Source organism: Electrona antarctica (genome assembly GCF_951216825.1).
Source record: "Electrona antarctica genome assembly, contig: scaffold_51, whole genome shotgun sequence".
Taxonomy (NCBI): Eukaryota; Metazoa; Chordata; class Actinopteri; order Myctophiformes; family Myctophidae; genus Electrona; species Electrona antarctica.
The window spans coordinates 711,980-727,083 of NW_027637067.1; the positions used below are offsets into that span (position 1 = coordinate 711,980).

General features: G+C 45.3%; 1 protein-coding gene across 1 annotated transcript in view; it reads right to left on the reverse strand.

Annotated features, from left to right (window-relative positions):
• LOC306919191 (14-3-3 protein epsilon) overlaps positions 1–7,620 on the reverse strand; it is a 34,866-nt gene extending 27,246 nt beyond the window's left edge. Inside the window, exons 1-2 of the mRNA XM_079532014.1 lie at positions 7,374–7,620; positions 5–204 (exon numbers count right to left, since the gene is read on the reverse strand). Of these exons, the coding sequence (XP_079388140.1) occupies positions 5–204; positions 7,374–7,440 (267 nt within the window). The 5' untranslated portion in view covers positions 7,441–7,620. The remainder of the gene's footprint in view (positions 1–4; positions 205–7,373) is intronic.
• Positions 7,621–15,104: the final 7,484 nt, after the last annotated feature.

Consider the following 15,104-nt stretch of genomic DNA (forward strand, 5'->3'; position numbering starts at 1 on the left):
CTACCGTCTGTCTGTATTCTCTGATCATCTTCAGCTTGTCCTCTCCTCCTTTGCTCTCCTCTCTCTGTTCGATGGAGCTGATGATCCTCCAGGAAGCTCTCCTCGCTCCGATCACGTTCTTGTAGGCCACGGAGAGAAGGTTCCTCTCCTCTACGGTCAGCTCCATGTCCATCCCTGCTACCTTCTTCATGGACTCTACCATCTCTGTTAGATAAATATAATATAACATTAACTCTATGTCCATCCCTGCTACCTTCTTCATGGACTCTACCATCTCTGTTAGATAAATATAATATAACATTAACTCTATGTCCATCCCTGCTACCTTCTTCATGGACTCTACCATCTCTGTTAGATAAATATAATATAACATTAACTCTATGTCCATCCCTGCTACCTTCTTCATGGACTCTACCATCTCTGTTAGATAAATATAATATAACATTAACTCTATGTCCATCCCTGCTACCTTCTTCATGGACTCTACCATCTCTGTTAGATAAATATAATATAACATTAACTCTATGTCCATCCCTGCTACCTTCTTCATGGACTCTACCATCTCTGTTAGATAAATATAATATAACATTAACTCTATGTCCATCCCTGCTACCTTCTTCATGGACTCTACCATCTCTGTTAGATAAATATAATATAACATTAACTCTATGTCCATCCCTGCTACCTTCTTCATGGACTCTACCATCTCTGTTAGATAAATAAAATCACACCCGTGTGAACTGAGTGGTGTAAGGTTTTATATAGCATGATCAGCTGTGGTCTGATGTAATGTCTGACGTCCGATGTGAGGTATTTATAAGATAAGGTATTATATAGCCTGATCAGCTCTGATCTGACGTAATGAAATCACACCCGGATGTGATTTCACAACTGGCTTTTTTTGTGCAGAGAAAATGACCACGGTTGCTACGGTCATCCAGTTCACCCGGGTGTGATTTAATTACGTCAGACATTATTTTGAACATAGCAACCATGGTCATTTTTTTCTGCACACAAAAGCCAGTTGTAGGAGTGGTTTACACCACTCAATAATATAACATTAACTCTATGTCCATCCCTGCTACCTTCTTCATGGACTCTACCATCTCTGTTAGATAAATATAATATAACATTAACTCTATGTCCATCCCTGCTACCTCCTTCATGGACTCTACCATCTCTGTTAAACATAAACATCATGATTTATGTTAGGAAAGAACATTCCTTTATTCTAAATTTAACTACATGTCCATCCCTGCTGAACATTGCATACCGGGATGAAACAATAGCCTGGCCCTGCCAGCGTGCTTTCTGGTCTAGAGGGGCAGGTAGCCTGGCCCAGCCAGCGTGCTTTCTGGTCTAGAGGGGCAGGTAGCCTGGCCCAGCCAGCGTGCTTTCTGGTCTAGAGGGGAGGGTAGCCTGGCCCTGCCAGCGTGCTTTCTGGTCTAGAGGGGCAGGTAGCCTGGCCCAGCCAGCGTGCTTTCTGGTCTAGAGGGGCAGGTAGCCTGGCCCGGCCAGCGTGCTTTCTGGTCTAGAGGGGCAGGTAGCCTGCCCCAGCCAGCGTGCTTTCTGGTCTAGAGGGGCAGGTAGCCTGGCCCAGCCAGCATGCTTTCTGGTCTAGAGGGGCAAGTAGCCTGGCCCAGCCAGCATGCTTTCTGGTCTAGAGGGGCAGGTAGCCTGGCCCAGCCAGCATGCTTTCTGGTCTAGAGGGGCAGGTAGCCTGGCCCAGCCCATCTGCACTGTGGTTCACTCCCACTCCTCTAGCCCCGCCCCATCTGCACTGCAGTTCACTCATCTATCCCCGCCCCTTTCTGCACTGTAGTTCACGCCCACTCATCTAGCCCCGCCCCCTCTGCACTGTGGTACACTCAATCCTCTAGCCCCGCCCCCTCTGCACTGTGGTTAACTCCCACTCATCTAGCCCCGCCCCCTCTGCACTGTAGTTCACTCCCACTTATCTAGCCCTGCCCCCTATGCAATGCAGTTCACGCCCACTTATCTAGCCCTGCCCCCTATGCACTGTAGTTCACTCCCACTTATCTAACCCCGCCCCCTATGCAATGCAGTTCACGCCCACGCATCTAGCCCCGCCCCCTCTGCACTGTAGTTCACTCCCACTTATCTAGCCCTGACCCCTATGCAATGCAGTTCACGCCCACTTATCTAGCCCCGCCCCTTGCCCCACCTCTGCACTGTAGTTCACTCTCACTCATTTAGCCCCGCCCCATCTGCACTGTACTCCACTCCCACTCATCTAGCCCCGCCCCTCTGCACTGTAGTTCACTCACTCCTCTAGCTCCGCCCCCTCTGCACTGTAGTTCTCTCACTCCTCTAGCCCCGCCCCTCTGCACTGTAGTTCTCTCACTCCTCTAGCCCCGCCCCCTCTGCACTGTAGTTATCTCACTCCTCTAGCCCCGCCCCCTCTGCACTGTAGTTCACTCACCTAGCCCCACCCCCTCTGCACTGTAGTTCACTCCCACTCATCTAGCCCCGCCCCTCTGCACTGTAGTTCACTCCCACTCATCTAGCACCGCCCCCTCTGCACTGTAGTTCACTCACTCATCTAGCCCCGCCCCCTCTGCACTGTAGTTCACTCCCACTTATCTAGCCCCGCCCCTCTGCACTGTAGTTCACTCTCACTCATCTAGCCCCGCCCCCTCTGCACTGTAGTTCACTCCCACTCCTCTAGCCCCGCCCCTCTGCACTGCAGTTCACTCCCACTCATCTAGCCCCGCCCCTCTGCACTGCAGTTCACTCCCACTCCTCTAGCCCCGCCCCATCGGCACTGTAGTTCACTCCCACTCCTCTAGCCCCTCCCCTCTGCACTGCAGTTCACTCCCACTCAACTAGCCCCGCCCCCTCTGCACTGTAGTTCACTCCCACTCCTCTAGTCCCGCCCCTCTGCACTGCAGTTCACTCCCACTTTTCTAGCCCCGCCCCATCGGCACTGTAGTTCACTCCTCTAGCCCCACCCCTCTGCACTTTAGTTCACTCCCACTCCTCTAGCTCCACCCACTAGCCCCGCCCCTCTGCACTTTAGTTCACTCCCTGGGTACAGAGGGAAGCTACATCAAAATAAAAGCATGGGTACCGAGGTTACATCACAATAAAAGCCTGTTACAAATCCACCCGTGCTGCGGGTTACAAATCACCCGTGCTGCTGGTTACAAATCACCCGTGCTGCGGGTTACAAATCACCCGTGATGCGGGTTACAAATGACCCGTGCTGCGGGTTACAAATGACCCGTGATGCGGGTTACAAATGACCCGTGCTGCGGGTTACAAATCACCCGTGCTGCGGGTTACAAATCACCCGTGCTGCGGGTTACAAATCACCCGTGCTACGGGTTACAAATCACCCGTGCTACGGGTTACAAATCACCCGTGCTACGGGTTACAAATCACCCGTGCTACGGGTTACAAATCACCCGTGCTGCGGGTTACAAATACAATTACACATCACCAGTGCTGCGGGTTACAATTACAAATCACCCGTGCTGCGGGTTACAAATCACCCGTGAAGCGGGTTACAAATCACCCGTGCTGCGGGTTACAAATCACCCGTGATGCGGGTTACAAATCACCCGTACTGCGGGGGGTTAGAGATCACCTGTGGCGCCCGGCCGTCCGTGTGTGGTTAGCGTTAGGTTAGTATTCGGGTAGGGTGTCGGAGTCGTACTAATGACTGTCTGACTCTTGGTATGTCAGAACAAATGCCTGCCTACCCATCTTAGAATCGTCTCATAAGAATTGTGGTCAGAAATGAGGTGTCTCTGTATCGTTTACGATTGGTCAGAAATGAGGTGTCTGTATCGTTTACGATTGGTCAGAAATGAGGTGTCTGTATCGTTTACGATTGGTCAGAAATGAGGTGTCTGTATAGTTTACGACGGGTCACTCACTCATTTGTTTCTGGCAAAAATTAAAGTGATTTGGCAGCGTTGAGGTCCTTTCAAACGGGCAGCGCTTTAACGCGCCTATAGTTCATTTCTAAAGAGACCTGCGTTATTTTTCTGCACGCGTGGAGAAGTTGAGGGGCAACAACTCAAGCGTATTTACGTGGGAGCAGTCCCGTGAAATTGTTTACGCTTTACGTTGTGGCAACCCCTGTGGAGCAGAGCTGGTGTTGACAACGGCGACAGGGGACAACGGCTGCGTTCATCGCTGCCCATTTGAAAAGGACCTTTAGAGATAATCACTTTAACGCTGTCAAAGTAGCAGAACCTGGCAACCCTGCTGACACCCAGCTAAACGCCCTTCTTATTTATAACAGAACCTGGCAACCCTGCTGACACCCAGCTAAACGCCCTGCTTATTTATAACAGAACCTGGCAAACTGCTGGCACCCAGCTAAACGCCATGCTTACTTATAACAGAACCTGGCAACCCTGCTGACACCCAGCTAAACGCCCTGCTTATTTATAACAGAACCTGGCAAACTGCTGGCACCCAGCTTAACGCCCTGCTTACTTATAACAGAACCTGGCAAACTGCTGGCACCCAGCTTAACGCCCTGCTTACTTATAACAGAACCTGGCAACCCTGCTGACACTCAGCTAAACACCCTGCTTATTTATAACAGAACCTGGCAACCCAGCCCTGAAATCCTAGTCTGTGATGAGATGCTAAAAACAGACTCAGTGCATGCAGACATGCAGACAGGCAGACATGCAGACAGGCAGACAGGCAGGCAGGCCAACAGGCAGACAGGCAGGCAGGCAGACAGACAGGCAGGCAGACAGGCAGGCAGGCCAACAGGCAGACAGGCAGGCAGGCAGACAAACAGACAAGCAGGCATTTGTAACTACGGGTACACATGGAACCAAATGGACCCTGGGGTACAAATGGAACCAAATTGACCCTGGGGTAAAAATGGAACCATATGGACCCTGGGGTACAAATGGCACCAAATGGACCCTATAAATTAAAATCACACTCCTGTGAAGTGAGGGGGGCCCTTATCGTCATACATTACATTCCGTGCTCAGCCAATCAAATCATCACTATGGGGTACAGACAAACACACAAAGCTGGCCAATCAAATCATCACAAATGTGGTACACAAAGTGTGGTACGCAAAGCAGGGCATAGGGGGCGGGGCTAGATAATGCCCCTTTAACACATTTAACAAATCTCCATATATGGGTATAAAAGGGACACAGACAGATGGGTTGAACGGGTACTCTGACACGGGTACAACGGGTATTGCATAGCCGGGCGGGGCATGGACCTCCAACTTGCATCGTTACTGACTCGATGCTCTACAGCCGGGCACCGGTCTAGTTATTATATTTAAACATTGCTCTAATTTTCCAGCTAAATAAAACACTAAGGGTTGCCCACCTGCCCCTGGCAGCTAAATAAAACACTAAGGGTTGCCCACCTGCCCCTGGCAGCTAAATAAAACACTAAGGGTTGCCCACCTGCTCCTGGAAGCTAAATAAAACACTAAGGGTTGCCCACCTGCCCCTGGCAGCTAAATAAAACACTAAGGGTTGTCCACCTGCCCCTGGCAGGTAAATAAAACACTAAGGGTTGCCCACCTGCCCCTGGCAGTTAAATAAACACTAAGGGTCGCCCACCTGCCCCTGGCAGCTAAATAAAACAGTAAGGGTCGCCCACCTGCCCCTGGCAGCTAAATAAAACACTAAGGGTCGCCCACCTGCCCCTGGCAGCTAAATAAAACACTAAGGGTCGCCCACCTGCCCCTGGCAGCTAAATAAAACACTAAGGGTCGCCCACCTGCCCCTGGCTTAAAAAAAACACTAAGGGTTGCCCACCTGCCCCTGGCTTAAAAAAAACACTAAGGGTTGCCCACCTGCCCCTGGCAGTTAAATAAAACACTAAGGGTTGCCCACCTGCCCCCTGGCAGCGAAATAAAACACTAAGGGTTGCCCACCTGCCCCTGGCAGCGAAATAAAACACTAAGGGTTGCCCACCTGCCCCTGGCAGTTAAATAAAACACTAAGGGTTGCCCACCTGCCACCTGGCAGCGAAATAAAACACTAAGGGTTGCCCACCTGCCCCTGGCAGTTAAATAAAACACTAAGGATTGCCCACCTGCCCCTGGCAGCTAAATAAAACACTAAGGGTTGCCCACCTGCCCCTGGCAGCTAAATAAAACACTAAGGGTTGCCCACCTGCCCCTGGCAGCTAAATAAAACACTAAGGGTTGCCCACCTGCCACTGGCAGTTAAATAAAACACTAAGGGTTGCCCACCTGCCCCTGGCAGCTAAATAAAACACTAAGGGTTGCCCACCTGCCCCTGGCAGCTAAATAAAACACTAAGGGTTGCCCACCTGCCCCTGGCAGCTAAATAAAACACTAAGGGTTGCCCACCTGCCCCTGGCAGCTAAATAAAACACTAAGGGTTGCCCCACAGCTAACACACTTCAATAATTCAACCAACAGGCTAACACCACACACACACCCACACACACACACACACACACACACTAACAGTTAGCCTAGCATGCTAGCTGTGAGTTGACAGCTCGCTCCATTGATCCGCCATTTTGTTCTGGCTAGCCGTTCCAGCTAGCTTAGCCTGTCTGTCAATCATGTGCTTTTCAACATAGTTTTAATGTTGGACTAAAGGTTATGAGTACTAGTTATGATAACTAGTTATAAACCTAAAGTTTATAATAATAACTAGTTGTAAACGTGCTTAACAGGCTCAGTCTGATAGCCTAGCATGTCTGAAGCTAACATTATGCTAGCTCTCTCTGCAGATCTACAAGCTCACAGCGCGTCTCGGTGGCAACGCGTTGTGAGTTTGTAGATCTGCTGTGTGTTTATTATAGAACACAAAGCCTGGTAAACTTAATATAGCCTCTAGGAGGGCCCCCCCACCCCCACCGGGGGGTCCCCGGACCACCACTTAGAGAACACACTACATGGTAGCATGATAACATGATGCTAACGGTGTACACCGGGTGTAGACAGTGAAACACTGGATATCCATGCTAACATGATGCTAACATAATGCTAACCGTGTAGACAGTGAAACATCGGGTATCCATGCTAACATGATGCTAACAGTGTAGACATTGAAACACTGGGTCTGTAATGTATGCTAACATGATGCTAACATAATGCTAACGGTGTAGACAGTGAAACACCGGGTACCCATGCTAACATGATGCTAACATAATGCTAACGGTGTAGACAGTGAAACACCGGGTATCCATGCTAACATAATGCTAACATGCTGCTAACCGGAGCAGCCAGTCCAGAGCCGCGGCATTAGCATAATGCTAACCGCAGCAGCCAGCTCAGTCCAGCGGCTGTCGGCTGTGGGTCTCACCGTGATGCTAACATCATGCTAACATGCTAACGAACCGGACCAGCGGCTCTCGGCTCTCGGACTCACCGTCATATCGCTCCGCCTGCTCGGCCAGCTTGGCCTGGTACACCAAGTCCTCCCGGTCTGCTGCCATGGCGGCTCTGCTCTGTCTGTCAGCGGGCTGGGGTGAGGCTGCTGGCGGCGGTAGGGTGACAGGACGGCGGGCTGGGGCTCGGAGGTCGGCTCGGTGGTCCGCGGTGCTTCTGGAGGGTTGGTTTACCGAGAGAGGAGGGACTGAACCAAGATGGCGGCCTGCAGGGTCACACACACACACTGCATCCCATAGCCCGGGAGGACGGGGCGATACGAGTATTTTTTTAATTAAAATGTTTTGTTTTTTTATTATTTTGTGAATTTCTGCTGTCTTTACCTGGGAGAAACTATCTTGAAAAATGTGTTAATTTTGTCAGGCAATCACTATTATTTGTGTTTAATTATTATTTATTATTATTATTATTATTTGTATTATTATTATTATTAATAATAATAATAATAATAATAATAATAATAATAATAATATTAGTAGTAGTAGTAGTAGTATTTATTATTATACACATAATATAAACATGTTATTTTCTGTTCATGATTAATAATTAAGGTTAAAAGGGGGGTCACTTTTTATCTAAATAAATAAAGACACATTTAATATTAGGTAAGTATATTATAACTAAAAAATAGTTATAATTAATTTATGATTAACAAATCGCTCTGTCATTTTCCCTTTTTTCTGTGTTGCCACGGCGACCGCTATGTCTGCCAATCAACAAGCCGCGCCCGTCCCTCCGGGCCATGGGATCTATTATACCGTGTTCCGTACGGCGGTATCGCGCGCCGAGAATAGCCGATCTACAGGGCTTGTAGATCGGCTATTCTCGGCGCGCGACACCGCCGTACGACGGAGCACAAATGGAGCATACTGTAGGCCACGCCCTCTCAATAAGACCACACCCATCATAGGACAAAGTAAAGATACAAAATAAATCACACTCGTGTGATGAATCATGATGAATTGAACATGGTGGACCCTCTTGTAAACAAGTGTAATGCTTAATTGGGTTGTCCACTCACAGTTAACAGCCTTTGTATTGAGTTTGTGCTTGAAATGTACTGTAATTCTGCAAACTGTTAATAAATATTTAAATCAATCAATCAATCAAACGCCACAGTTCAAAGTTACACATTCAAATAAATAGGCCTACAAAATGCATGAATCCCTCTGGCATTTGTTTGTTTGTTCTTAAAACGTTACACACTACAGAAAATAAAAAGGGTAATTTCAATTATCTTGACAATAACATAGTTTTAAATCATACGTGATGTGATTTAAATGAAGTCAATATGAATAAAACACCAACGCGGTGAATTAGATTATCATTGAGAAATGAGATGCAATATTACCGTTTCAACACTAGATGTCAGTAGAGGATCATTGGAAAAAATAATATAATACTACACTACTACACTACAATATACATGGTTACACCAGGTGTAACCATTAGGGTTAGACCCCCAGAATTATCTGTAATTAAGACCCCTGTAGCCAGGGCCGGATTAACACCTCTGAGGCCCCTGGGCACTGAAGCTCGAAGGGCCCCCTTCACATGCACATGTAAATCTTTGTGCGCGCGCATATCGCACACGCAATTCTTTTTTCCTGTTTTGGGCCGTTTTGGGGTGGTTTTATGCCGTTATATTGGCCTATTTCCGGTCGCCTACCCCCCCCCCCCCCCCCCCCAGAGTGACAGGCAATCTAGCGCATTGTTGCTGCTTTACATACAATTGCACTTTTCAGCTGCCTTCTCACCAACAATAAAACACTAATCTTTTTAGACACCATTTATTTCATGGCACATGCCCCTGGGCAGTGCCCATATGGTAGATCCGGCCCTGCCTGTAGCTACTATTTACAGTGTACAATGTAGGCATCCATTCTGTGTCACCTGGCAGCTACTATTTACAGTGTACATCCAGAGCCACTTACAGTAAGCAAGAACAACATGGTAAATAATACATACAAATACATATAATTAGTCATCTAGGTAAGCTAATAACCTAACATCTGTCTAAGTAACAATAGAATATCTGTACAATGAAACTATATACACTATGTCTACATACAATGCTACATAAGTTACATAAGTTGAGCCTTTGCATATGCCTGTAAGGTCATCGAGGCTAGGGGAGGAGCTACGGGCTAAAATGAAGTCTGAAGAGGTGGGTTTTCAGACTACGGAGGAAGATTGGGAGTGAGTCTGTAGTTCTGACTTCAATGGGAAGTTCATTCCATAGTTTAGATTGGGAGTGAGTCTGTGGTTCTGACTGCAATGGGAAGTTCATTCCATAGTTTAGATTGGGAGTGAGTCTGTAGTTCTGACTGCAATGGGAAGTTCATTCCATAGTTTAGATTGGGAGTGAGTCTGTAGTTCCGACTGCAATGGGAAGTTCATTCCATAGTTTAGATTGGGAGTGAGTCTGTAGTTCTGACTGTAATGGGAAGTTCATTCCATAGTTTAGATTGGGAGTGAGTCTGTAGTTCTGACTGTAATGGGAAGTTCATTCCATAGTTTAGATTGGGAGTGAGTCTGTAGTTCTGACTGTAATGGGAAGTGATCTGAATGATCAAATCAGCCTAAAGCAAGCGGTTCAGAGCTGATCTGGTGATGAAAACAACAGGCCTGTATGTCGTCAGCGTAATAAATACATTAACTCAGCGTGATGAAAACACCAGGCCTGTTGGCGTTGTAATAGAGATATTAAGGGGGCTACGTCAGCGAGGAAAGTGACTTATAAAGACATTAGGTTTCATCTAGTTGTGGTCCAGAGACGTCCTTCTAACGCTAACATTTAATGTAGTTCTGGTCTAAGGTAAGATACCGCTATGGACCAGAACTACATTTAATCTAGTTCTGGTCTGCTAAGCTAAGAGACATACCGCTATGGACCAGAACTACATTTAATCTAGTTCTGGTCTGCTAAGCTAAGAGACATACCGCTATGGACCAGAACTACATCTAATCTAGTTCTGGTCTGCTAAGCTAAGAGACATACCGCTATGGACCAGAACTACATTTAATCTAGTTCTGGTCTGCTAAACTAAGAGACATACCGCTATGGACCAGAACTACATTTAATCTAGTTCTGGTCTGCTAAGCTAAGAGACATACCGCTATGGACCAGAACTACATTTAATCTAGTTCTGGTCTAAACTAAGAGACATAACGCTATGGACCAGAACTACATCTAATCTAGTTCTGGTCTAAACTAAGAGACATAACGCTATGGACCAGAACTACATCTAATCTAGTTCTGGTCTAAACTAAGAGACATACCGCTATGGACCAGAACTACATTTAATCTAGTTCTGGTCTGCTAAACTAAGAGACATACCGCTATGGACCAGAACTACATTTAATCTAGTTCTGGTCTGCTAAGCTAAGAGACATACCGCTATGGACCAGAACTACATTTAATCTAGTTCTGGTCTGCTAAGCTAAGAGACATACCGCTATGGACCAGAACTACATTTAATCTAGTTCTGGTCTAAGGTAAGAGACATACCGCTATGGACCAGAACTACATTTAATCTAGTTCTGGTCTAAGGTAAGAGACATACCGCTATGGACCAGAACTACATTTAATCTAGTTCTGGTCTGCTAAGCTAAGAGACATACCGCTATGGACCAGAACTACATTTAATCTAGTTCTGGTCTAAACTAAGAGACATACCGCTATGGACCAGAACTACATTTAATCTAGTTCTGGTCTAAACTAAGAGACCTACCGCTATGGACCAGAACTACATTTGATCTAGTTCTGGTCTAAACTAAGAGATATACCGCTATGGACCAGAACTACATTTAATCTAGTTCTGGTCTAAGCTAAGAGACATACCGCTATGGACCAGAACTACATTTAATCTAGTTCTGGTCTAAGGTAAAATACCGCTATGGACCAGAACTACATTTAATCTAGTTCTGGTCTAAACTAAGAGACATACCGCTATGGACCAGAACTACATTTAATCTAGTTCTGGTCTAAACTAAGAGACATACCGCTATGGACCAGAACTACATCTAATCTAGTTCTGGTCTAAGGTAAGAGACATACCGCTATGGACCAGAACTACATTTAATCTAGTTCTGGTCTAAGGTAAGAGACATACCGCTATGGACCAGAACTACATTTAATCTAGTTCTGGTCTAAGGTAAGAGACATACCGCTATGGACCAGAACTACATTTAATCTAGTTCTGGTCTAAGGTAAGAGACATACCGCTATGGACCAGAACTACATTTAATCTAGTTCTGGTCTAAGGTAAGAGACATACCGCTATGGACCAGAACTACATTTAATCTAGTTCTGGTCTAAGGTAAGAGACATACCGCTATGGACCAGAACTACATTTAATCTAGTTCTGGTCTAAACTAAGAGACATACCGCTATGGACCAGAACTACATCTAATCTAGTTCTGGTCTAAGGTAAGAGACATACCGCTATGGACCAGAACTACATTTAATCTAGTTCTGGTCTAAGGTAAGAGACCTACCGCTATGGACCAGAACTACATTTAATCTAGTTCTGGTCTAAGGTAAGAGACATACCGCTATGGACCAGAACTACATTTAATCTAGTTCTGGTCTAAACTAAGAGACATACCGCTATGGACCAGAACTACATTTAATCTAGTTCTGGTCTAAGGTAAGAGACATACCGCTATGGACCAGAACTACATTTAATCTAGTTCTGGTCTAAGGTAAGAGACATACCGCTATGGACCAGAACTACATTTAATCTAGTTCTGGTCTAAGGTAAGATACCGCTATGGACCAGAACTACATTTAATCTAGTTCTGGTCTAAGGTAAGAGACATACCGCTATGGACCAGAACTACATTTAATCTAGTTCTGGTCTAAGGTAAGAGACATACCGCTATGGACCAGAACTACATTTAATCTAGTTCTGGTCTAAACTAAGAGACATACCGCTATGGACCAGAACTACATTTAATCTAGTTCTGGTCTAAACTAAGAGACATACCGCTATGGACCAGAACTACATTTAATCTAGTTCTGGTCTAAGGTAAGAGACATACCGCTATGGACCAGAACTACATTTAATCTAGTTCTGGTCTAAGGTAAGAGACATACCGCTATGGACCAGAACTACATTTAATCTAGTTCTGGTCTAAGGTAAGAGACATACCGCTATGGACCAGAACTACATTTAATCTAGTTCTGGTCTAAGGTAAGAGACATACCGCTATGGACCAGAACTACATTTAATCTAGTTCTGGTCTAAGGTAAGAGACATACCGCTATGGACCAGAACTACATTTAATCTAGTTCTGGTCTAAACTAAGAGACATACCGCTATGGACCAGAACTACATTTAATCTAGTTCTGGTCTAAACTAAGAGACATACCGCTATGGACCAGAACTACATTTAATCTAGTTCTGGTCTAAGGTAAGAGACATACCGCTATGGACCAGAACTACATTTAATCTAGTTCTGGTCTAAGGTAAGAGACATACCGCTATGGACCAGAACTACATTTAATCTAGTTCTGGTCTAAACTAAGAGACATACCGCTATGGACCAGAACTACATTTAATCTAGTTCTGGTCTAAGGTAAGAGACATACCGCTATGGACCAGAACTACATTTAATCTAGTTCTGGTCTAAGGTAAGATACCGCTATGGACCAGAACTACATTTAATCTAGTTCTGGTCTAAGGTAAGAGACATACCGCTATGGACCAGAACTACATTTAATCTAGTTCTGGTCTAAGGTAAGAGACATACCGCTATGGACCAGAACTACATTTAATCTAGTTCTGGTCTAAACTAAGAGACATACCGCTATGGACCAGAACTACATTTAATCTAGTTCTGGTCTAAACTAAGAGACATACCGCTATGGACCAGAACTACATTTAATCTAGTTCTGGTCTAAGGTAAGAGACATACCGCTATGGACCAGAACTACATTTAATCTAGTTCTGGTCTGCTAAGCTAAGAGACATACCGCTATGGACCAGAACTACATCTAATCTAGTTCTGGTCTAAGGTAAGAGACATACCGCTATGGACCAGAACTACATTTAATCTAGTTCTGGTCTGCTAAGCTAAGAGACATACCGCTATGGACCAGAACTACATTTAATCTAGTTCTGGTCTAAGGTAAGATACCGCTATGGACCAGAACTACATTTAATCTAGTTCTGGTCTGCTAAACTAAGAGACATACCGCTATGGACCAGAACTACATTTAATCTAGTTCTGGTCTAAGGTAAGAGACATACCGCTATGGACCAGAACTACATTGAATCTAGTTCTGGTCTAAGGTAAGAGACATACCGCTATGGACCAGAACTACATTTAATCTAGTTCTGGTCTAAGGTAAGAGACATACCGCTATGGACCAGAACTACATTTAATCTAGTTCTGGTCTAAGGTAAGAGACATACCGCTATGGACCAGAACTACATTTAATCTAGTTCTGGTCTAAGGTAAGAGACATACCGCTATGGACCAGAACTACATTTAATCTAGTTCTGGTCTAAGGTAAGAGACATACCGCTATGGACCAGAACTACATTTAATCTAGTTCTGGTCTAAGGTAAGAGACATACCGCTATGGACCAGAACTACATTTAATCTAGTTCTGGTCTGCTAAGCTAAGAGACATACCGCTATGGACCAGAACTACATCTAATCTAGTTCTGGTCTGCAAAACTAAGAGACATACCGCTATGGACCAGAACTACATTTAATCTAGTTCTGGTCTAAGGTAAGAGACATACCGCTATGGACCAGAACTACATTTAATCTAGTTCTGGTCTAAACTAAGAGACCTACCGCTATGGACCAGAACTACATTTGATCTAGTTCTGGTCTAAACTAAGAGACCTACCGCTATGGACCAGAACTACATTTGATCTAGTTCTGGTCTAAACTAAGAGACATACCGCTATGGACCAGAACTACATTTAATCTAGTTCTGGTCTAAACTAAGAGACCTACCGCTATGGACCAGAACTACATTTGATCTAGTTCTGGTCTAAACTAAGAGACATACCGCTATGGACCAGAACTACATTTAATCTAGTTCTGGTCTAAACTAAGAGACATACCGCTATGGACCAGAACTAAATCTAATCTAGTTCTGGTCTGCTAAACTAAGAGACATACCGCTATGGACCAGAACTACATTTAATCTAGTTCTGGTCTAAGGTAAGAGACATACCGCTATGGACCAGAACTACATCTAATCTAGTTCTGGTCTAAGGTAAGAGACATACCGCTATGGACCAGAACTACATTTAATCTAGTTCTGGTCTAAGGTAAGAGACATACCGCTATGGACCAGAACTACATTTAATCTAGTGTAACAGAGTTAGAAATATGCTTGTATTAGTTTCTACAAAATCACTACTTGCTTTTCAATGTATTGCTTAGAGTACTAAAGCCACCTGGTGGATGAACAGCGCAGCTGCACGCAGTGTCCCTTTGTGCGCACCGTAGTTTGCCTCGGCAGAGGAAAATGGTTTCCATGCTGCAGGTGGGTGCAAGAGCTCCGTTGCAAACAATGAATATATCTTTGGGGTTTTATATTAATCATTTGCACTCTTTGTTACACAGATTTGTGTACTGTATGCTGCTGCTGCGCTGTAGATGACATCTGTGTTCATTTATTGTTCATACCAGGTGGGCTTTGTTGAATGAGAGATTTACATGGTGTTTTCATTATCATTGT